This window comes from Chiloscyllium punctatum, chromosome 7 (assembly GCF_047496795.1).
Source record: "Chiloscyllium punctatum isolate Juve2018m chromosome 7, sChiPun1.3, whole genome shotgun sequence".
NCBI lineage: Eukaryota > Metazoa > Chordata > Chondrichthyes > Orectolobiformes > Hemiscylliidae > Chiloscyllium > Chiloscyllium punctatum.
In genome coordinates this window covers 56,736,849-56,761,217 of record NC_092745.1, presented here as the reverse complement: position 1 = coordinate 56,761,217, position 24,369 = coordinate 56,736,849, and the positions used below count along the sequence as shown (strand labels likewise).

The 24,369-nt window shown below is 40.4% G+C and overlaps 1 protein-coding gene across 1 annotated transcript in view; it reads left to right on the top strand.

Moving 5' to 3' along the window:
- Positions 1-1,247: 1,247 nt before the first annotated feature.
- Positions 1,248-24,369, top strand: part of lamc1 (laminin, gamma 1) — a 481,608-nt gene continuing 458,486 nt past the window's right edge. The window contains exon 1 of the mRNA XM_072573611.1: positions 1,248-1,764. Within this exon, the coding sequence (XP_072429712.1) occupies positions 1,320-1,764 (445 nt within the window). The 5' untranslated portion in view covers positions 1,248-1,319. The remainder of the gene's footprint in view (positions 1,765-24,369) is intronic.

The following is a 24,369-nucleotide window of genomic DNA, read 5'->3' as shown; positions in this document are numbered from 1 at the left end:
ACACACAATCTGTTAAGAACTAAAGTTAATTGATGCAGTTAATTTCCAATTTCACTTCTCAGCAACTAATGTGAGGAGTTCCTGGATTTTTTGACATTGAGACCATCCAATTAATTGCCTCTGCCACATCTCTCACTTACCTTTGCCCACCCAGCCAAAATTCCTGTCAAGTCCCTCCTTCCTCCAATGCAATTAGGTCATTTTTTAGTTCCTTATCACACCTCATGGATTCTTTGAGCTCCTCTTGTCCAAGACTCAAGACCACACCCTATTTTTGGAGTCTCGAAATCTTCAACCCCTCCCAAAATCATCTTTACTTCCAATTTTGCCCATTTCTTTTTGTTCCAACACTAGCGGCTGTGTTCTTAAATTCTGATTTCGCTCCTGAATTCCCTCCACTCACTTCATTTAAGGCGTTCCCTAAATATGTGCTCAAGCTTTCGATCCCTCCACTCACTTCTTTTCATTAAAGGCGTTCCCTAAATATATGCTCAAGCTTTCGATCAACTCGACCAGTATCTTGTTTGTCCAATGACGTTTATGTGCGAATTGCCTGGGGGTGTTTCTCCAATCCAGGCACTTTACGCCTGCATATTGTCGTTGGTGGCCTCCGAAAAGCAGTTAAAAAAATTCAATCTCACTAAAACATAATTTCATACTTTCAGTTATTTATTGCTGGCGATTATTCAATTTACAATCCGTCTGTAAACCGAGACAAATTCAGGGTAGGTGGAGCTGAAAGATCTTGCAGATTGATTTCATAGTTGGGTAACATTAAACAGGACGATAGGGCATCTAACTATAAACTCTCCTGCAAAACACATCAACGCCGATCCTTCAATTGCTAAAAGAAGTAATTGCAATAACCCAAACGACAAACAGATAGGATTAATCAAAACCCGACACTTTTATAAAACGAATAGAACATCTTTTTTAGAAGTAGCTTGCGCATCTTAAAAGAACAAATCAACGCACAAGTGTAATATCTGAAGTTTGACTTGATAGGTTTACAGGAGATGGGCACAGTCGCTTGATTTAAGGCAGGAAAGTTATAAATCAGTGGAATATATATGTATGTGTATATCTGTGGCGGGGATGGTTGAAGCGGAGACAGGAAGTTTTTCGGGATAGCTTTGGTCAGTTTACTGACAGTTTCGTATCATTCCAAACTCCCGTGCTCCTATCAGTCTCCCCCTCTATTGGCGGAAGTGGTCACATTTAGTGAGTGTGGTTTTACAGATCCACTCCTTGGTCCCAGATTGCACTGCGAGGGTGTGGACCCTTTGCTTTTTGTGTGTGTGTTGTATGTGTGAGTTCTGATGGCGCTGGGAGATTCTGGAACTCGGAAGAAAGGTGTGCCGAGTGAATCGAAGCGTTTCCCGTGTCCGGGCACCATGCGCTGGAGCTTGCGGCTCGCTTTGCTTATTTGCCTGCTCCTGCAATGCCGGGCAGCCATGGACGAATGCTACGATGAAACTTCACGGGCTCAGCGCTGCATGCCCGAGTTCGTCAATGCCGCTTTCAACGTGACCGTGGTGGCCAGCAACACTTGTGGCTCACCCCCAGAAGAATACTGCGTTCAAACCGGGGTGACAGGGGTCACCAAATCTTGCCACATTTGCGACTCTAGTGACCCTCGGCTGCACCACGACGCCGTTTATCTGACCGATTACAATAACCAAGCCGATACCACTTGGTGGCAAAGTCAGACGATGCTTTCTGGGATCCAGTACCCTAATTCTATCAGCCTGACTTTGCACTTGGGTGAGTGAGTCTTCAAAGTTTCCCCTAATCTTTCACGTAGCCAACAGTTTTTAGTTCCATTGCATCTTAGGCGAAAGGTGAATTAAACTCCTGGAGCTGATTTTTTTTTTGTTACAAAACTTGTAGCAGTTTCCTTTAAAGCTGTCGATTACATTTTTTAAGCAGTCGATTGGATGATACCTTAAAAATGTTCGGTAAATATACTGTATAGCGTAGTTTCTATACAGACGACAACGATCATTGGCAACGTTTGGATTCCCCACCCGTCCAAGTCTTAAGTCCATTTCGCGTTGTAATGGCAAGGAAGTGGTATTTAAACGTTACGTTTTAGACCAGTTTTGGTTTTCTTTTTTAAAAGAAGCTAAGATATTGTTTTTGCTTTTTCTTGGAAAAAATGTTGTAGCGTGAAGTGGCTAATTGATCGGGGTTGAAGTTGGAAGTGAATGAGAAGATCGGAAGGAATTAATGTATAATACGTTTAGTTTGGAACGTCCGAAGTGATTTGAGGCTGACACCGTTTTCCCAGATCCCGTAAATGACAATTCTGTGCGATGGGCCGAGCTATCTTCCCGACCAGTTGAGCAAGTGGAGTTAGTGCCCCCAGGATACATTTTAATCAACCTCGCAATTTCAGTCGTCTTCAGTTGCAAAGAAGTGGCTTGGGGGTTGGTTAACACCTACATGAGGTGGCCAAGGAAAAAAAATGCTGGTTCTGTGTGGTTTTTTTTATTCCTTTACTGCTCCAAGATGGCGCAGTTTCGTGAACTCCATTAGGCAGCGAGTTTTAGCCGTAGTCGGATGTGGATGGGAAGAAGGGAGCACAAGCCCGTCCGATAGGACGAGCCGGGACAGGACACACGGGAGAGGTCGCTGGCATTTTATTCATGGGAGTGCCAATTGATTGCGCTTTGCATTTTAATGAGAATGGCATTGATCAGAGGAAGTTGCAACGAGAGGGGAGGGGGATTTTACCTTCCGAGAAGAGTGAGCGATGCATTTGCATTTGGGTAAATGCGAGCACCGCAATATCTGAAGTTTGACTTGGTATGGTTGAACAGGAGATGAGCACAGTCGCTAAGTTTCCAGCCTCTTGCTGGTGGTCGTGCACTTTCCCAGGAGTCGTCTCCCTTTACTCCAAACTTAAGTTCGATTTGACAGATTGTTCCTTTTGCATGGATTTGATTTCTGCGAAATGCGCAAGCTGTGAATTTGTTTTCTCGCTTTCCTCGCAGTTTTACAACAAGGACTAAATTGAGTTTATGTGCAGACATCTGTTACGGAAACATATAATTTTACATTTCGCAATTTAAAAATGGAGAAATGGAAAATGTTCTGTTTGCAGTCTAACCTGACTGGAGTAGGTGGGATGTGTTAAAGGAGATAATTACTTGTTAAGAACACAGTGAGTGGGCTCACAGGAAGCTGTCTGCATTCAGGCAGTGGTTTTATTGTACCGTTTGCAATTAACTTTTAATTCCTGTGGTGAAACAACTAACACTTTAAACAAATGGGATAAATTTAAGATGTTCAATAGTGGATAAATGAGCAATCGTGCAATGTTTTAGGAGAATTAAATATACACTATATTGATGGGGGTGGTGATAGGGATCGTGTAATTCAGCTAATTCACTAATTACAAAATTGTGTAATTAAGCTCTGCTAAGCAGACGTTGCATTTCACTTTGACCTTTGTAATCATACTGTGACTAGTGCACATTTTTTAAAAAGTGGACTGATTTGCTTCATGTATCACACCACCCTGTTTCATGTACCTTCAGCTTCTGGATTTTAAAAATTTGCCACTCCAATCTTTTGTCTGGCGTTTTCTTTGAAAGCAAACGGTGATTCTTATTATATAGAAATAGACAATGAATACCTGGAATGAAGGAAATAATTTGGTATGTGTGAGGCAAACTGTACAGTAAGAGTAATGGCTAGGGTACCCAAGAGCATGATTCAATAAGATTTCCTACAGTGCGGAAATAACTAGTCCACACTGACCCTTTGAAGAGTAACCCACCCAGACCCATTTCCCTTTGACTAATGCACCTAACACTACAGGCAATTTAGCATGGCCAAATCACCTGACCTGCACATCTTTTGGAATGTGGAAGAAAACCAGAGCTTCCGGAGGAAACCCACGCAGACATGAAGAGAATGTGCAAACTCCACACACAGTTGTCCAAGGCTGGAATTGAACCTGGGACCCTGGTGCTGTGAGGCAATGGTGATAACCACTGAGCCACTATGCCACCCTAATTCTTGAAGAGAATTGGGAATAGAATCAATTGGGCATCTCTCTGATTTTTAACATGCAGGAAAATAATGTTAAGATTCAGATGGGAGTAAAACTTGCTAAGAAAAATGATTAGTATTGAGGCTTAAGAAACCCTCTTGCTTAAAAACTAGCTTTAATAAATGTGAAAATTATACATGAACAGTTGAAAATTAAGCCTGATTATGGGGTTTAACTTTAACTTAGATATTTATATTGGCTGTATTGACTACTTGCAATGTTTTGACTAGTTTGCTCTGTTGTAAGCAAGAAATGAATGGCCTTGATGCTAAATTACTTTGAGGTCAGTTACTGTAGTTTTGGAGGACCATCTTCATTTCATTTGCTAGATTCTCTCAAGTTCTTTGCCTCCATATTGGACTTGCAAATATTGCAGCTCTTGGGAAAGTCAGCATTCCCCAGTTATCAGCTCAGTACCCTTCCTGCCAAATCTTTCTTGATTCCTCCTCCCACACACTCTGCCAAACTTAGCTCTGCAGTTGGTAGATAGCAGTGATTCTAAAATTTCTAAACTATTTTCTGGTTAGTTAAGTAACAACAGATTTACTGGGTGACTGATGTTTGTTTGACAAATGAGCTATGTGTATAAAATATATCTGTTGTAGTACAAGTTACTAAAGGTACAGTCAGACAAAACAGGTCATGGAAATTCAAAAACTCTTTCAGGTTCCATAAATGTGCTTTATTCAGTTTTGTTTTATTCCAGCAGTGACTGCACAAGTCAGGATTCTTTTTGAAGCATTTCAGATGTTGCAGTTGGTGAATTTTAAGTGCTGTGTTTATCTGTAGGTATAATAATGTTTAGCAGAAGTTTATATTAGGGAAATACAGTACTAAGAAGTCACTGTCTTTTAATTCAAGCCATTTTGGACAGCATATTATGCACCATTACATTATTATGTTCAGCATGGACAAGTTGGACCGAAGAGTCTGTTCCTGTGTTGTCTGACTGTGTGTGGATCTTTTTTGTTTGCAGTTCTGGTAGGAATCTGGGTTGTTTAGTCAAATTCATGACTATTTGAAAGTTGATTTATTCCTTGATGTGGTTCTGTAGCATTTGATTTAAATTTATGCACTTATTATGGTTATGATCAGAAGTAATTGTTTGGTTTTAAAAAAATGGAATTTCATTTGTAAGCATTTACTCTTAAACAAAAAATAGACATCTTCATTGCTGGAAGCACAGAGAACACCTCTAGAAATTGGCAAATAACTTTGTTTTCTTTCTATATAAAGGACTTTTTTTTAACTAGGTTAAATAGACATCTGAACATGTGATCATCAATGTTGGAGCAAATTAAAATTGGGGATGCACAAAAAGCTGGATTTATAGGAATACAGTTAAAAGTAAGAAAGAGATTAACAATTGTGTAACTTTTTTTTAATGAAAATCAAAACAAGTTAAGTACTTTTGAAGTCACTGTTGTAATGCTGGAAACATGGCAACCCAAAGAACTAGCCACACTACATACAGCGGGAGCATTTCTGAACTGACAGCCAGACTACTGCGACCACTTGGACTCATAACAGCACACAAACCAACAGCCACGCTCAGACGACAACTCACCAGAACAAAGGACCCAATACCCAACATGAGCAAAACTAATGTAGTGTACAAAATCCCATGCAAGGACTGCAGAAAACACTACATCGGACAAACAGGAAGACAGTTAACGATCTGTATACACGAACACCAACTAGCCACGAAACGACATGACCAGCTATCCTTAGTAGCCACACACACCGACGACAAGCAACATGAATTCGACTGGGACAACACTACCATTATAGGGCAAGCCAAACAGAGAACAGCCAGGGAATTCCTAGAGGCATGGCACTCATCCACAGACTCTATCAATAAACACATCGACCTGGACCCAATATACCGGCCACTACAGTGGACAGCTCGAACTGACAACCGGAAGCGGCAGAGACAGGCCGCTATAAATACCGGAGAAAACAGCACAGAAGCGCTTCACAGGAGGCTCCAAGCACTGAGGATGTCACCTAGACAGGGGACGAAACATCTGCAAGACAAATTCCCAGCTCGGCGAACAGAACCACAACAACGAGCACCCGAGCTACAAATCTTCTACCAAACTTTGAACATGGCAACCAATTTATATGCAACATATTTGTACTGGCTAGGACAATAATAACTGAAAATGGTGGATTGCTGTTTTAGAACATAAGACTAGGAATTGATTTAAGCCCCTGGAGCCTACTCTGCCATTCAGTGCATCATGGCTGATCTCACCTCTGCCTCCACTTTCCAGTCTACTCTCCATAACCCTACAACTCATCACTAATTGAGAAAATTTGAGATAGACAGATTTTTAATGTCCCTGTAGGGTGGCACAATGGCTCAGTGGTTAGCACTGCTGCCACAGTGCCAGGGACCTGGGTTCAATTCCAGCCTTGGGCAACTGTCTCTGTGGAGTTTGCATTTTCTCCCCGTGTCTGCATGAGTTTCCTTCGAGTGCTCTGGTTTCCTCCTACGTTCCAAATGATGTGCAGGTCAGGTGAATAGGTCAAGCTAAATTGCCCATAATGTTAGGTGCATTAGTCAGGGGTAGACATTGAGAATTGAGCCTGGGTGGGTTACTCTGCGGAGGGTCATTGTGGACTTGTTGGGTTGAAGGGCCTGTTTCCACATTGTAGGGAATCTAATCTCAGTTCATTCAGTACAAGCAGTATACTGAAAATTACAAGTGTACTCTACTATTGAGTCCTAGTTAAAGTTTTCTTGCTGAAAGTATGATTATCCAGTACAATTTGTGAAGTAACAACAACCTATTTAAAAGCCATCAAAGTAAAAAATATGATATGGACAGTGGAAATGCTTCAGGAATATCCTTAAAGATCCCACTAACTCATGGGACTCCCTGAAAAAAAATAGAGGAAGCATAGAGAGGCATGTGGGAAATGTACAGAGGTTCGAAGACATGAGAGCGTACATTTTCCCCATACAACTCACCTACTAAAGCTTTTTAATGCTGCTTCAAATTCACATGTGGGATGATCTGCAGGTGACTCATTGGACATGCTAGCCATCTTGGAACCGATTTAAACTGGAATGGAATAAATTCATCTTCAATTCCAATGGACTGCCCAAGAAGAAAAATTTGACATATTAAGGTCCTTTTTATGTGAGTGTTATAAAGTAAATGACACTTTGAAAGATTTGATCAGATGACCAAAAACTTAGTCAAAGATATAGGCTTTAAGGGTTGGCTTAAAGGCAAAGAGCTATGGATCATGGAATGGTTACAGCACTGAAAGAGACCATTTGGCTTATTATCTCTGAGAACAGCCCAGCTAGTTCAATGCCTACTTTTTCTATGTACATATGCAAATCATTACTCTTCAGATAGTTGTGCAATTTCTTTTTGATAGTCACAATTGTATCGACTCCTATATCACACTAACAGGTACTGCATTCCAGAGTCACTTAGTACTTTATTGTTACATATATTTAGGAAAATACACTTTTTGTTCCAATCATGGCTTCTTGATTTCATAAGTGGCTATGGGGCGTCACCTTATTCCACAGCCACCAAAGCTGTCCCTCAGGCCACAACAGCACACTGAAGCAGTCCCTACCATGGCGGTCTGGGCTTGGAATGCTGCCTCTGCAATCTCATTTCCACCCATATTCTAGCCGCCATCATTGCCAGGATAATGTCCCAATTCTTGAGGATTGAAGCCCATCTTAACGTCCAAGGACCAATGCAGTGTCCAAGTTAACTCATGAGGATTGGAGAACAGGATAAGAGCAAAAGAGAAAGCATATAATGTGGCAAAGGGCTGTGGGAAGCCAGAGGATTTGGAGGACTACAAAGACCAATAGAGGACAACAAAGAAAGAAATAAGGAGGGAGAAAAGTAAATGTGGGGGTAAGCTTACCAGCAATATTAGGAAAAATTGCAGGAGTTTCTTTAAATTTATAAAGGGCAGAAGTGGCTACTGGGCTGCTGGAAATGATGCTGGGGAAGTAGTAATGGTGGACAAAGAAATGGCTAAGGAACTGAATAAGTACATTTGTATCTGTCTTCACCAATGGAAGACATGAGTAACCTCCCAAAAATTTAAAGAGTTGGGGGCCACAGATGAGTATGGTTGCCATCACCAGCAGGTGTGAGGAAAAACTGAAAGATCTGAAAGTGGATAAATGACCTGGATCAGATGGGCGACAGCCTAAAATTCTGAAGGAGGTAGCTGAAGAGATAATGAAGACGTTAGTAGTGATCATTTGGGTATCATTGGAGTTAGGGAGGATCCCAGAGAACTGGAGAATTGCTAATGTAATTTCACCCCCCCCGCCCTATTTTATGTTGCCTCTTCTGATCAAACTGATTGCATGAAACTTCTCTGCATTAAATTTCAACTGTCATTTCACCAGACTGACTGCATCCCCTTGAAGTCTATGACAATCCTCAACATTATTTACAATACTTCCAAGTTTTGTGATGATATGCAAGTTTTGAAATTGTGCCCTACATAAACAAGTCTAGGTCAACAATATTGATCAAGAAAACCAATAGTTCTAGTATCAACTCATAAGAAACTGTTGCTATCAATCTGAAAAACGCTCATTCACTGCTGCTTGCTGTTCGCAGGGCTAACTTCCTAATCAAGCTTTAACCTACCCATTCTGTGGGGCTCAGCTTTGCTGATACATTTGTTATGTGATACTTTATCAAATGCCTTTTGAAACTCCATTTACACCACATCAGTCTCTTGTCTCTCAGTAACCCTCTTGGTTACTCTTTTTTTTTAAAAAGAACTTGAGGGCCAATTGTGTTTAGCTAACTTAAGTCTTTGGCATTCTTTAATCCATATATCTCCAACTGATTTAATTTTGAGCCAAAATATTGCTTGATTGCCTTTCAGTAGTAGCTTCCTATTCATGTATTCATAATCTCAACTCGCTGATAAGAAAATTAACAGGAAAAACAGAATCTTCCTTCATGGAGTCAGTTATGCATGGTAAACAAGTTGGCTCTACTTTGGCAACAGTTGCATTAGGGGAGAGAAGGAAAGGCATGCTGTTATTCCTTATATTCTTCAGCAGATTGCATTCAGTGTTGTAACATATTGTGAATACTGAGGACAACCAAAGACCCTTCATCTTCGACTCATCGCCTATTAAGTAGATACAACCTAGATGAATCCCTGTTTTACATAGGGATTTTAAAGTAATAATTTCTCCTAACATACAAGTATGTTAGTGTTGCTGCCCTTTTGGCAGGCTGTTGGGTTATTGTTTGTGGGAATTGGTTAACTAATTGCTACTGAGTCAATAGACAGTATTTTGCCCAGATCATTGTACTAATTCTATTGAACTAGAGCTGGAATAGAAAAGTTTGAGTTTAATTCCAGTTTGATATATTAGTTTCATAGGCTGTTTTTTCTTTGATTGGAGCAATGTCACATTTTTGGTCTAGGTTTTTATGTAGTGCCTATTAACAATAAAATTCACTTTGCAGATGCATTACAGTGCAGTACAGACCCTTTGGCCCTCAATGTTGTGCTAACCTGTGGAATCTATCTGAAGCCTGTCTAACCTACACTATTCTACTCACGTCCATATGCTTATCCAATGACCATTAAAATGCCCTTTGGCGAGTCTACTAATGTGGCAGGCAGTGCATTCCACGCCCCAACTAAGTAAAGAAACTGCCTCTGACATCTGTCCTATATCTATCATCCCTCAATTTAAAGCAATGTTCCCTCTTGCTAGCCATCACCATCTGAGCAAAAAGACTCTCACTGTCCATCCTATCTAACCCTCTGATTATCTTATGTCTCAATTAATTTGCATCTCTCCTTCTTCTCTCTAATGAAAATAGCCTCAAGTCCCTCAGCCTTTCCTCGTATGTCCTTCCCTCTGTACCAGGAAACATCCAAGTAAATCTCCTCTGAACCCTTCTTATAATGTGGTGACCAGAACTGTGTGCAATTCTCCAAATGTGGCCACACCAGAGTTTTGTACAGCTGCAGCATGGTCTCGTGGTTCCGAAACTCAACTCAATTCCTCTACTAATAAAAGCTAACAAACCTTATGTCGTCTTAAACACCTTATCAACTTGGGTGGTAACTTTCAAGCATCTTTAGTGCATTAGCCCAGTACTCTGCATTTCTGTTACTCCTTCCAAAGTGAATCACCTCACATTTTCCCACATTAGTCTTCGTTTGCCAACTCTCAGCCCAGCTCTGCAGCTTACCTATATCTCTCTGTAACCTACAACACTCTCCTTCATTATCCACAACTCTATCGACCTTAGTGTCATCCACAAATTTACCAACCCATCCTTCTATACCCTCCTCCAGGTCATTTATATAAATGACAAACAAATGGACCCAAAACAGATCCTTGCGGTACCCCTCTATATCAACTCCAGGATGAATACTTCCCATCAACCACCACCCTCTGTCTTTCAGCTAGCCAATTTCATCAACTGCTTTACCCTCATTCACCTGTTTGGTCACCTTCTCAAAGAATTCAAGGTTTGTGAGGCACGACCTACTCTTCACCACTGTGTTAACTATTCCTGATCAATTTATTCCTCTCTAGATGATAAATACTATCTCTTCTAACCCTTTCCAATACTTTTTACCCACAACTGAAGTAAGGCTCACAGGTTTAAAATTTCCAGGGTTGTCTCTACTCCCCTTCTTGAACAAGGAACCAATATTTGCTATCCTCCAGTCTTCTGGCACTGTTCCTGTAGACAATGGCGACGTAAAGATCAAAGCCAAAGACTTGGTGATCTCTTCCCTGGCTTCGCACAGAATTCTAGGATAAATCCTATCCATCTCAGGGAATTTATTTATTTTCACGCTCCCAGAATTGCTAACACCACCTCCTTATGTACCTTAATCCCATCTAGTCCAGTAGTCTGTAACTCTGTATTCCATTTGACCACATTGTCTTTGTCTTTTTCTAGTGTGAATACATATGAAAAGTACTCATTTAGCTTTTTCCCCTATCTCCATGGACTCCATGCACAATTTCCCACTACTATGATTGATTGGCCCTAATCTTATTCTAGTCATTCTTTTATTCGTGATATAACTATTAGAAACCCTGGGGTTTTCCTTGATCCTATCCGCCAACGACTTCTCATGACTCCTCCTGGTTCTTCTTAGCTCTTTCTTTAGGTCTTTCCTGGCTAATTTGTAACTCTCAAGTGCCTTGACTGAACCATCATGTCTGAAGCTAACAAGCTGCAATCTTCCTCTTGACAAGAGATTCAACTTCTTTAATAAACCACGGCTCCTGCGCTGACTGGTATGTACCTATCAAGGACCCGCAGTAGCTGGTCCTTGAATAAGCTCCACATTTCAGTAGTTTCCTTCCCTATCCTGTGCGTCCTAAGTCTTGCCTAATAACATTAATTGCCTAACCCCAGCTATAAATTTTGCCAGTCAGTATAAATACCTATCTCTTGCAATCACTGAAGTAAACATAATCGAATTGTGGTCATTATCACCAAAGTGCTCACCTACCTTCAAATCTAATGCCTGTCAGGGTTCATTACCCAGTACCAAATCTAATGTGGCCTAGTTAGCCTGTCTACATACTGTCAGGAAACCCTCCTGCACACTGAACAAAAACTCATCTATCTAAAGCATATAACTGGCCAATGTAAAACAATGTACAGAGCCACATGACATCTTGGTGCATTGAACCACCGTCTCCCATCAAAGAGCGATACTTAATGGATTGTCTTAGTCAGAGACCGAGAGAGACACTAGTAAAGAGAGGAATATACAAAAATGGGATCCCGGAGCACTTGAACACACACATCAATAATTGAAGATGCTTGCTATCAGAATTAGGGGAGCACAGATAAGACTGTTCTTGGACAAAAAGCAATATGACTTGGGTTTTTGTTTTGGCTCCACTTCTAAAACTTACTCGAATTATTTTTAGTCAGGAGACCAGAATTGAATGCAGTATTTCAAGAGTCACCGAACCAATGTCCTGTATAGCCACAACATGACCTCCCAATGCCTTTACTCAATGCACTGACCAATGAAGGCAAATGTCTTTTTCGCTATTCTGTCAACCTGTGACTCCTTTCAAGGAACTACACACCTGCACCCCTAGATCTCTGCTCGGCAACACTCCCTTTCCAAAGTCTTTGCCTTTCCAAATGCATTATAAGTCTTGTTTTTCACCCCCCCACCCCCCCCGCCCACCTAAAAACAGCTTACCTATCACTGACAGCAGTCTCACTGGTGTATAGTTTGCCAACCTCCATTTTTCTGCTACCTGTGCCTGTCAATGATACAAACATCTCAGCAAGTTCCTCCTGGCAGGCAGCCGCCCCAGTGGTTGGCACCTGCGCAAGCCAAAGCCAAAGCCAAGACTCATTCCTACATAGCTGGACTCCCAAATACTCTTGGTAACATACTCCTGGCTTCTGTGCAATGTCTGAAGGTTTCTATGCTAATACTCTTGAAGCTGAAAGCCTTGACTAATTTTTAAGGTTCTGGAGCTGGCCTGCGTTGCCACCTCAGGCAGGAAGATCACTTGCACCACACCCACTAGAGTCCCTTATCTGTAATGGTGATGAGTTCACGTAACTGTTCAGAATGTAATGTGGGTTGTGTTGTTGCCAAGAAAACTGGACATCCCTCTACAAGATTAAATGCTCAGACCATCTTAAAAAGAAATGTGGGGCAGAGGGGACTTGTGATTTTGGAAGATGGATAAGTAATAGGAGTGACCGGGTCTGTTGGAAAAACTCTCTGGTATGGCAGCAACTGTGGAGAGAAATCAGTTAACGTTTTAGGTTCAGTGACCCTTCTTGAGAACTGCCTGACCTGCAAGTTTCTGTTTCCAGCAAATTCTGCTGTTGTTTCTGATTTCCAACATCTGCAGTTCTTTTGGGGTTTTTTTTTTTGAGACAGAATCTGTGCAAGTAGGAACAGTTCCACTTTGATTCCATCTTCTGCACCCACTGCTGCTTCAAATCAAAATAAATGAGATCCTTCAATGTTTCACCCTTGTCATTGAGTTTTTGGAGGCTATTGTCTGAGGAAAAAGCATCTACTATCTCTTGTTTTGAACTCTAGAGGTCCTTCCAAAATCATTCACGCTTTGAGATTGAGCTTGCTATCCATAACAGAACTTTTCCTCTGGTCATTTAATTGTTTACTTCGGGGTAAACCATGTTGTAACAGTTTCCCGGATGAGTGCAGGTTTTGACCTCTATCTTGAGCATGATGTCTGGGTTTGGAAGCTTACAGGGGAAAATCTACTTCCAGCATTTCTTCAACTGCAAACTTTGATAACTTCAACCACTCCGGCTTAGGTGTTACAACAGAGGTTGGAAGAGTTATCTGTCATTCTAGACTTTTTTAAATTCAGTAGCAAGATGACCAATTAATTATCTATCTTGGCCTGTAATCTACTTAACAGGTTTCTTAAACACTAGTGAGTTTGTATTCAAAACAAAGCTTGATCAATAATGATGCAATAATTGGCTTATGTGCCCAGTCAGTAATGTTATTCCTTCATATATCTCCAAAACACATGTGTGCGCATGTTCTGTCTCTTTTCTCCAACCCCCCCCCCCACCTCTTTTTTTTTATATATTGGGGGTTGGGGTGGCGGGGGGGGTGCTGAGATTGGCTATCTGAAAAAAAAACGAGCATATAGGTTATTCTTCAAGGCAAAAGAATCATAGTTTATTCCAAAATCTGCTTTGATATTCTGGTGTGTTTGGTCATGGTCGTTTCTGAAGCATTATGGATAAAATATTGAAATGTTCTTTCACTCACACCCTTTTTGAAAAGAACAAATATGTTTTATCCTGAACTGTAAAATTGGAGTGATCAGTTGGCCAGTATCTACAGTGAATTTTCAATGACTTAGTTGAAGCTATTCTATAAAACTTTGAAATAAATTTCTTTGCACTGCTGTACAAAACACTGGTACTTCAAGCAATATCAAATATTAAGCTTCGTAACAGTAGAATGATACAAAATGAAGTTGAAGTGCTTTTTTTAGGATGCAATAAGGGAGAGCTTCAGCTTGACTTGGAGATTGGCATTGAGCTAGGGTTGTCATGAAGAAAAGTAATTGCATTGAAAAGGGAGAAAAATGCCAGATTTCAGTGGCTGATAGAGCATGTGATTCAATTGTAGAGAGTAGGGTAAGTTAGTTAATGGGAGGATGAAAATAAGGGGGTGGTGACTTTATAAATCTTGAATATAAGAGTGACAATTAGAAAATCATTTGTATAATACCTTGCTGAGACTGGCAGTTGAGAGTTGTGCACAGTTTGGTCATCTTACTTAAGGATTGACATCCTTGGCATAGCGAGTGCGCGTTGGGTGTTCACCAGAACTGGTCCCTGGGATAGTGTGATTGTCCTATGATTAAACTGGATCCGTATTCTCTATAATTTAGAATGGGTGATTTTTGTTGAGGTGTACTAGTCAGATGCAGGCAAGGGTTTCCCCCCTGGTTGGGGGTTATAACGGACATAATTTTAAAATAAGTGTAGGCTATTTAGAATTTCTTTACTCGTTAAGTGGTGAATCCTTGGAACTCTCTACCCCAGAGGCTGTGGAGGCTGTTATTGAGTATGGTCAAGACAGAGATTGATCGTTTTTTTTATGGATATTAAATGCGTCAAACAGAATGGTAATAGAGCAAAATGACTTTGAGGTAGAAGATAGCTGTGATCCAGTTGAATAGCATAGTATGTTCAAGATGTTGAGTGTCTCCTATTTCCAAGCTCCAATGACCAGTCAAAGAAGCCAAAGGGTAAGTAAGAAACTTTACACCACATCTCCAGAATGAGAAAGCATTTTGGAACTATATATTTTTAAATCAGTGGATGAGGAAACATTTTAAATCCTGAATTCAGAGTTTTACTGTCATCTGTGATTGTTCTATGGGCGGCACGGTGGCTCAGTGGTTAGCACTGCTGCCCTACAGCGCCAGGGACCTGGGTTCAATTGCCACCTCTGTGGAGTTTGCACATTCTCCCAGTGTCTGCGTGGGTTTTCTCCGGGTGCTCCAGTTTCCTCCCACAATACAAAGATGTGCAGGTAAGGTGAATTGGCCATGCTGAATTGCCCATAGTGTTAGGTATATTAGTCATGGGTAAATGTAGGGGGATAGGTCTGGATAGTTTGCTTTTTGGAGGATCGGTGTGGACTTGTTGGGCCGAAGGACCGGTTTCCCTACTGTAACAAATCTAATCTAAAAAATTCCAAGCTATAAAAAGACAAATTTCCATTTTTACACTGCGTTTTGTGACCACCAGATGTCTCAATGCACTTTACAGTAGTTTACATATTTTTGCAAGTGTAGTTATTGTAAAACAGGAAACATAGTTCATATATGCTAATTGAGTTCCCATAAGCAACAACGGAGTAAGTGTGAAATTTGATTGAGGGATAAATGTTGGCCATAACCTCTGGGATAACTTCCTACTTGTCATTGTTGTAGTACAGCAGGTATTCCAGCAGAAGGGCCTTGGTTTAATATCTTGTTGAAGACAACTTTTTGAAAGGCCAATAATCCCTCATTTGTGCTCCAGTCCTCTCACATTATTGCAGTAACTTCAATAAATTTAAGTGTACATAGCAAGTTGCTTTATAACAATGCAAACTATTCTTCCTTCAAGATGTTCGATTGAAGGGAGAAAGACATGTTTAACAAGAAGTATTAGATTTTTAAGTTTAACAGGTTGGCATTGTACTTCCTAATTATTTTTATTTCACAACTCCATATTTTTGACTAAGCTTGCAAAGTCTCCAGTTTTTTTTCCCCTTTTGCGTCTGCAGTCATGAGTTCACATCAATTTTTTTTCCTCTTTGTTTCCAGAGCAAATAAGTAATGTAAGTGAAAACAACAAATGCTGGAGATCAGTGGGTCAGACATGGAGAGTGAGAAAGCTAGCATTTTGAGTCCTTGATTCTTCATCAGAAGTGAAGTGTGGAGGAAACAGCACTTATGCTGCAGCTTTTGGACTGGTGGAGTTGATGGGGGGTTGGTTTAGGTTGCTAATGGAGAAAAGATGTTGATAGTTCAAATTAAGTGGTCAGAATGTAGGAATGGCAGAATGATGGTGTGTCTAACTGCCAGACTTGAAAGAGAATGCAGTCCCACTGGGGTGGGAGGAAGGGAAACTGGGCATGGTGACAGAGAATGTAACAAATAAAGCTAAATGAAAGGGAAAAAAAACAGGAGTTAGTTCACAATTTCAAGTAGTTGCACTCAATATAAGTTCAGAAGGCTGTAAAGTGCCTAGTCTGAAAGATGGGATGTTCTTCCAGTTTGGGCAGTGATTCATTAAAGCACTGCAACATGCAGAGCACAGATCAGTGGGCATGCTAGCAGGATGCTGTGTTCAAATTGACCAGCTACGAGAGGGTCAGGGTCATGCTTGCACAGAGCTGTCACCCTGTCTACATTTGGTTTCTCCACTGTAGAGTTGGCCACATTGGGTGCCGTGAATATAATTCACAGGATTGGAGGGGGTGCAGGTGAAATGCTGCTTCACCTAGAAAGACTGTTTAGGCCCTTTGATGAGCACAGAAGAGATGAAGGGGCAGCTGTTGCATCTTCTGTGGTTACGTGCGAAAGGGAATGGTGTTAGTGGTCATAGAATGGACTAGGGTGTCCTGGAGAGATTTATGTAGACTGGGAGTGAGGGGATGTTTGGTGGCATTCTGTTTGGATTGTCTGAAATGTCAGAGATTGAACCTTTTGAATGTGGAGGCTGGTGGGATGAAAAGTGAGGACAAGGGGGACCTAGTCACGCTGTTGAGTGATGGGAAGGAACAAGGACAGAAGCACAGATGATAGGTTGGATGCAGTTGAGGGCCTTGCCAACCACAGTGGGTGGGAAACCATGGTTTTGTAAGAAGAGTCATCGTAACTTGACGTTAGGTTGCTCTCTCTCCATGGATGCTGTTTGAGAAACATTGACCCAGCATTTGTTTTCGATACGGATTCCAGCATTTGCAGTAATTTGCTCTGGTATTGTGAGCGAGTGGTGATTTGAGTTGGGAGGAATCCATTGAAACTAAATCCTAAGTGGTAAAAACAAGTTGTGAATTTGAGAGCTGGGGCACTTTTTTTTTTGTCTCCAGTTGAATTGCTGCTAATTTACTTAAACATTTCTGGAAGTGGGGCAGCAATGTTTCTCCTCTGACATATTTATGTTTAGACCCAATTTGCAGATACTGCAACGATAGGGGATAAGGTAAGAATGTAAATTAACTGAGTAGTGGTGTGTATATATAACGTAAAGCATAGACTAAAGCTTTGGTTTAGAAATTTGAAGTTCCAACGGGAGTGATCTGTTTCACCAACCTAATGACCAGGGATAGCATAAATTAGTGTAGGAGGTTGCAAGATTATATATTCCATTCCTTACTTTGATACATAGAGATCTTTTAAGATTAGTTTAATAATTTTTCCACTGACTAAGTCAATGTTTCCTATAAGCCAATTAAAAACTGAAACAGTCAATACTTGAACAAGTTTGAAAATTCTTATTTGGTTGCCATAAATCAAGTCCTAAGTGCACGTAACATTTATAATCATCTTATAAAGCAAGGGTTATGCAGTTTGGACTTCTCCTCAAAAAGACTTGGTTTAAATTAAGATGTGTAATGATGAAAATATGCCCATTGCTGTAGAGAATTTTCACCTTTCATTCCTTTTTAGGCGTGGAGTGAAGACAGAGTTATGTGCCATCACCATTTTGACATTCTTTTCCCAAATTTTTTAAGGTTGTCCCTGGTGTCCTTCCTTGTCTGTAGTGAGGATAGTGATGTGGCTAGTTTTGTGGCTAGTTGATGTTCATGTATCTTGGTGGCTAGTTTTCTGCCTGTTTGCTACAGTTTTTGCAAGGTATTTTGTAAATGACGTTTGTTTTGCTTGTTGTCTGTATAGGATCTTTTAAGTTCACTAGCTGCTGTTTTAATGTGTTGATGGGTTTGTGGGCTACCATGATGCTAAGAGGTCTGAGTAGAAAATGTGTTGCTGGAAAAGTGCAGCAGGTCAGGCAGCATTCAAAGAGCAGGAGAATTGACGTTTCAGGAATGAGCCCTTCAGGAATCCTGAAGAAGGGCTCATATTTTCAGCTCTGATCTCCAGCATCTGCAGTCCTCACTTTCTCCAAGAGGTCTGAGTAGTCTGGCAGTCATTTCTGAGATGTCTTTGCTGTAGGGCAGAGTGGCTAGGGTTTCTGAGCACATTTTTGTCTGCTTGTTTGGGTTTGTTGCTGAGAAATCGGCAGACTGTATTCATTGGGTTCTTTTTGAATATGCTGTATGGGTGGTTTTCTTCTGTGCTTCGTAGTTCCTCAGTGCTGCAGTGTGTGGTGGTTCGTTGAAATAATATTTTAATGCAGCTTAGTTTGTGGGTATTGGGATGGTTGTTTCTGTAGTTCAGTATTTGGTCCTGTGTAGTTTCCTGTAGATGCTGGTTTGAAGTTCCCCTTTGACTGTTCACTCTTATCATTGCAATGGGAAAGTGCTGGATGGAGTCAGAATAACAGTATAGATTCTTCATTTACACTCTTTATTGCAGAAACAAACTATGTAACAAACAGGGTTAACTCAAAGTGATGAGTCACAAAAAAGTAATCGTTATGAATTATGTAAATAATTATCAGTTAATTCTTTCAGTATTCAAAGACAAATGTTTTAACTGTTGATTTTGATTCTCTGAATTTACTTGGGGAATTGGGAGACCCAGTTCTCTTCCAGCCCACTTTTTTGTTTCCAAAAAAAGCAAAAAGAAATAATTTACATTGACACAGTTTTGCTTTAATCATTCTTTGCTGAGTAACTTTAGACTATTACTCTAGTTTTCTCTGTTGAGAATATGTTTGGTTGTTTCCCAGCCAGAAACATTTTTCTGCTTATTAACACCGGAAATTTTGTGTTGTGGAAGTACAGGATGTCTGTGTGACATCTAAATGCTGTGAATGGTAGGAAAGATTTGCATTCTAGGGGTTGAGTATGATGTCATGTTTTCTGGATTAATGTCACATTGTTTTAGGATTTTTATCAGCATACCACAGCACTTCCGAAAGACAGGAAGACTTTTTCAGGAAATGTTCAATGATTTGTTCCTGATGTAATTCATATATCATGAATAAATCTTACATTTAATATTTGCTTTCCATTTAATAGAGAAGATTTGAATTCACAATCATTTTGACTTTGTGCTAAGCACAGTTTTTTGGGGAAAACTGAGCACATATCTCTTTGCTTTGTGAATAAAGATTAAAAAAAAACACACACACTTCTTTCCTAACATTATGTAGTCAGTCGCTTGGGCAGCTGATGGTGATGCAGAGTAACACCACAGTGTGGGTTCAGTTCCTGCATCAACTGAAGAACATCTTTTCTCATCCTCTCCCTGTGCCTGAGGTGTGATGACCCTCTTGTTCAATCATCATCAGTTGTCTCTGTCTAATGAGAGCACAGCCTTATGGTCTAGTAAGACTATTGCAACTTTTCCTTTACGCTGTAAGACACTACACTTGGTCTTCTGGCTGTGCCATGGCCTAACATGGAATTGAGCCAGTTTCTCTTCATTTCTGGAATAGGATTTATAATAGTGATCGTGCTATGATGAAAAGGAGGGTTTTTTTTTTTGATGAGAAGTTGAGTGCAGGTCTTAAGATTTTAAGATTATCATCCTTGCTTTCAAATCCGTCCATGCACACTCCCTTATTCTTTCTCCTACAATATGGTCAATCTCCACAGCTTTGACCCTCTATTTGGGTTCTTAACTTTTTCGGATTTAGATTATAATCTATCAACAGCCACACTTTGGAGGGGGGAAGGCGGCGTTCTCTGGAAGAACTGTGTATGGTGTCAGGAGGAGAAAGAAGAAAAGCCATGGCTTAAGATGCTCTTTTGTATTCAGATTTACAGTCAAAGTAGTGCTATAAAGCTGCATAGTAAGGGAGAAATAGTGGATGTATAGTTAACTGTGTCCAACGCTGCAGGGAAATGAAGGGTGAATAAACAGCACTGTTGTTGTCAAAGGACATTTGCAATTTTGCGAGATATTCTAGTGCAGTCATACAAGTGAATGCCATATTGGATGGATTGTAAAGGACTTTCTGGAAGAGGTGGATACTGAGTTGGGCAGCAACTGTCTTGGAAAAGGAAGGGAGATTGAAGAGAGAAAATGGATTGAGGGTTTTTTGGGAACATAGTAATGCTTTTAAAGTTGGGAAGGAAAAAGAAACCAGATAAGAAGGAATCATTGATCATTTTCACCAATAGGAAATGATTTGAGTGGCTGAGGAAAGAGAAATCCAGAAATAAATTGAAGACCACAGCAACTTTAAGTTTGCGAATTACTTTTAAGTACAGAAACACTGTTGGGAACATATAGGAGGGCATTTGAGGATGGGTTGTGAAACTGCAAAGTTGGAAATTCAGGTTTAGAGTGGACAGAAGGTTGGAGACGAGCAGTTGCTTGGGGGGAGAGAAAACAACTGAGATTGTTTCCCACAAAGAACTGCCTACAAATGTTTCAATGACTTTGGGGATGTGAAGTTAATTTAACTCTGTTTGGGAATATTGTATATTGTGTATTTATGCTGTAAATTTTGTTTTCTTAAAATAAATTGTTTGCTTTCCCCCCCGAATATGTTGTACTCTATAAGGTTTGGACGGTTTGGTGAATTATAGGGTGAAAGAAAAAGGAAGTGGATGGTAATCTGTTGTAGGTGGCAAATCAATTAAACTCCTAACTCAGAAGTGATGTGGTGGATGTTTGTAATACTTTGCAGTCACAGGTGATGTGCCAGATGACTGGAGGATTGCTGTAGGCCAGGTAATTACAGACCCAGTTGGTTTGGCATCAGTGGTAAGGACGTTATTGGAACAAATTCTGAAAGACCGGATTAATCAACATGAGGAAAGACCGGGATTGATCCTGGGGTAGTCAGCATTTGTTTGTTAGATGGAGATCCTTCTGACAAATTTAATTACTTTTTTTTGAAGCAGTGACTGTATTGAAGATGGTGTAGTTGATGTGGTTTATGTGGACTTTAGATTCCCTACAGCGTGGAAACAGGCCCTTCGGCCCAACAAGTCCACGCCAACTTTCCGAAGAGCAACCCACCCAGACCCATTTCCCTCTGACTAATGCTAGGGGCAATTTAGCATGGCCAATTCACCTGACCTGCACCTCCTTTGGACTGTGGGAGGAAACCGGAGTGCCCAGAGGAAACTTGTGCCGACACTGGGAGAATGTGCAAACTCCACACAGATAGTCGCCTGAGGCTGGAATCGAACCTGGAATCGCAGTGCCAACCACTGAGCCACCGTGCTGACCTTTGACAAGGTCTCACATGGAAAGATGGTCCAGAGGTAAGAGCCCATGGGATTCAAAACAAAGTTTGCTTGCAATAAAGAGCCAAAAGGTGATGGTGGATGAATGCTTTTGTAATTGGAAGTCTGTGACCAGACATGTAACAGATCTGTGCTGGGACCCTTGCTATTTGTTTACATCAATGACTTGCATGTGAATGTAGAAGGTAAAATTGGTAAGTTTGCAGATGATGTGAAAATTGGTGTTGCTACTAAGGAGGATGGTCTAAGACTGCAGTCTGATTGATCAGCTGGTAAAATGGGCAGAGCAATTGCAGAGTTTAATCCCGATAAGTGTGAGGTGATACATTTTGGCAGGGTGCCATGGTGGCTCAGTGGTTAGCACTGCTAGCAGTGCCAGGGACCCAAGGTCAATTCCAACTTTGGCAACTGCCCGTGTGGAGTTTGTGGGTTTTTACCAGTGTTCCGGTTTCCTCCCACAGTCCAAAGATGTGCAGGTTAGGTTGATTTGCCATACTAAATTACCCGTAGTGTTCAGGGATGTGTAGGATAGATGAATTAGCCATTGTTCGGAGGGTTGGTGTGAATGTTGGGCTGAATGGCATGTTTCCAGTCTGTGGGGATTCTATAACTAAATGAGGGAAGGATAAACACAATACTAGGAAACAAAGCAGCCTTGACGTACAAATCTGTAGAACCCTGAAGGTGTCAGCTCGAGTATACAGTAGTGAAGAAGGCATATGGGAAGCTTGCTTTCATTATCTGTAGCATAGAATATAGGAGTGAGGAAGTCTTGATATAACTTTATAAAACATTGGTTAGGCTACAGTGGAATACTATGTGTGCAATTCTGGTTGCCACATACGCGAATTTTGTAGAGGGTGCAAAGGAGATTTACTAGAATGTTGCCTGGGCAGGAAAATCTGGGAAAGACTGGATCAGTTGGGTTCATTTTCCTTCGAGCAGAAAAGGCTGAAGAGGATCTAATTTGATGTGTAGAAAATAACAAAGTATTGATAGAGTAGACAGTGAAGATCTATTTTCCCCTTGGCAGATATGTCTAAGAACAGAGGGCATAAGTTTAAGGTGAGAAGCAAACTGTTTAGAGGAGATATAAGAGTGAGTGAGTTTTTTTTGACCCAGAGGGTGGTATTCAGACGAAGTGTTATTGCCTGAGAGGGTGGTTGAGGAAGATACTTAACAACATTTAAGTACTCATCCAGATGCTTTTTAAAATACATGAGTATAGTGGGCTGTGGTCCAAGTGCAGGTAAATGGGATTAGTGTAGTTTAGTACTTGTTGGTCGGCATAAACCTGGTGTATGACTCAAAATTCTATAATTGATAAGACTGTTTGTTTGATTAACAGGTGGGGTAAGCTCTATTTACTTGTGGATACAGTCCAGCTAGGATTTGTTGCTTGAAGATATTTTCTCTAACTTCTTTATTGCGAGACAATTGTACCTATTTCTGGAATAGTTTCTAGACCATAAATCCAGGCTATTGTACTGACAATTATAATTTTAAAAAGAAGGATCAGAATGAATGAAAATGCAGTATCCTTACATCCAGGACTACTTTTAGTTGTTTGAGTGAAAATTCTGACATTTTTAACTAAAGTATGTGCAAGCTTTTTTATCCTCTCCGAATAATGTTCCTCTCTTTTGAGGTGATTTTCTTTCTAGTATGAGTAAACTTTGCATAGTTAGTTGTTCTTCCTCTGTGTGGTATTTCTATTCTTTTACAATTTCTTTTTGTCGAAAAATCATGTTTTGTTGAGCAGACATAGCTTTTAAAGAAATGTCCAAAGTAGGTCTTATCTTGCATGCCTCCGAATGCTAAATAAGGTGTTTTAGTTGATGAATTGAATTCCTGAGCACTTCATTGTCCTTGAAAGGAGGTTTTATTTCTTCAGTTATACAGAATTGTGCTAAGTACGTTGTGCACATGTGGACTGTAGCCTGAGAGCCAAAAAAATCCTTTATGCTGAAAATACTTTGCCATAGCTAAAGTCAAGTGGTTGAAATTCTATACTTGATCCAAATATATACAAAAGGCTTTATATGACAGTACTGCAAAATAGAGAGGTATATGCTGAATTCTATTTGAGTTTTAAGAACAGCTTCTCTGCTGTTATCACACTTAGGAACAGACCTCTTTAATAATTAGAGTTGATCTTCCTCTGCACCATCTTTGTCGCTATGACATTATAATCTGTTCTTGTACCCTGATGTGCTTTATGTAAGGTATGATTTGTTTGGTTAGCATGCAATAAAATACTTTCCACTGTCTCTTGTACATATGACAATAATAAAGCAAGCCAAATAAAGAGAAGTGCTTGTAATTCAGGATGAAATTGTACTTCATTATACTATTTCTAAAAATCATCTGGGATATAAGCAAAGTGCTGGAAAAACTCATCAAGTCTGTTAGCATCTGCAGAGTTGGAAGCAGAGTTAATATTTTCAGTCTGGTAGTGCATCATCAGAAATATTCTGGGAATGGTTCATGTTTTCTACAAAGGACAGTTTGCTGTAGCATGCTTTTGAATGCATGCCTTTAGGCAACCCTTTTGCACAACAGGCTTAATTGTGTCAGTATCCAGTAGGAAGCAGGACAAGAAAATAAATCCTAATTTGACCTATTTCTGAATACTTACTGTGTGGTAGCTGTTGTATGATTATCCTGTTCTATTGGACAATTCAAAGAACTTTAGCAGCAGGTTGTGCTCAGCTAATTTCAGTGTAGGGTGTGATCCCCAGGAGTTCTAGTTTCAGAACTGCAACATCAGAAGAATTTTGAGCTTGGGTGGGGAGGGAAGAAGATTTTTGAACTAAATTTTTGATTTGCAATTTGGGGGTATATATGACTGCAGCTCACTTACTTACTTTATGTTAACTGTATTGTATTTGGGGAAAATGCACTACCCTGTCCAGTAAACTTTTCTTTCTTTAGTGCTGAAGTTT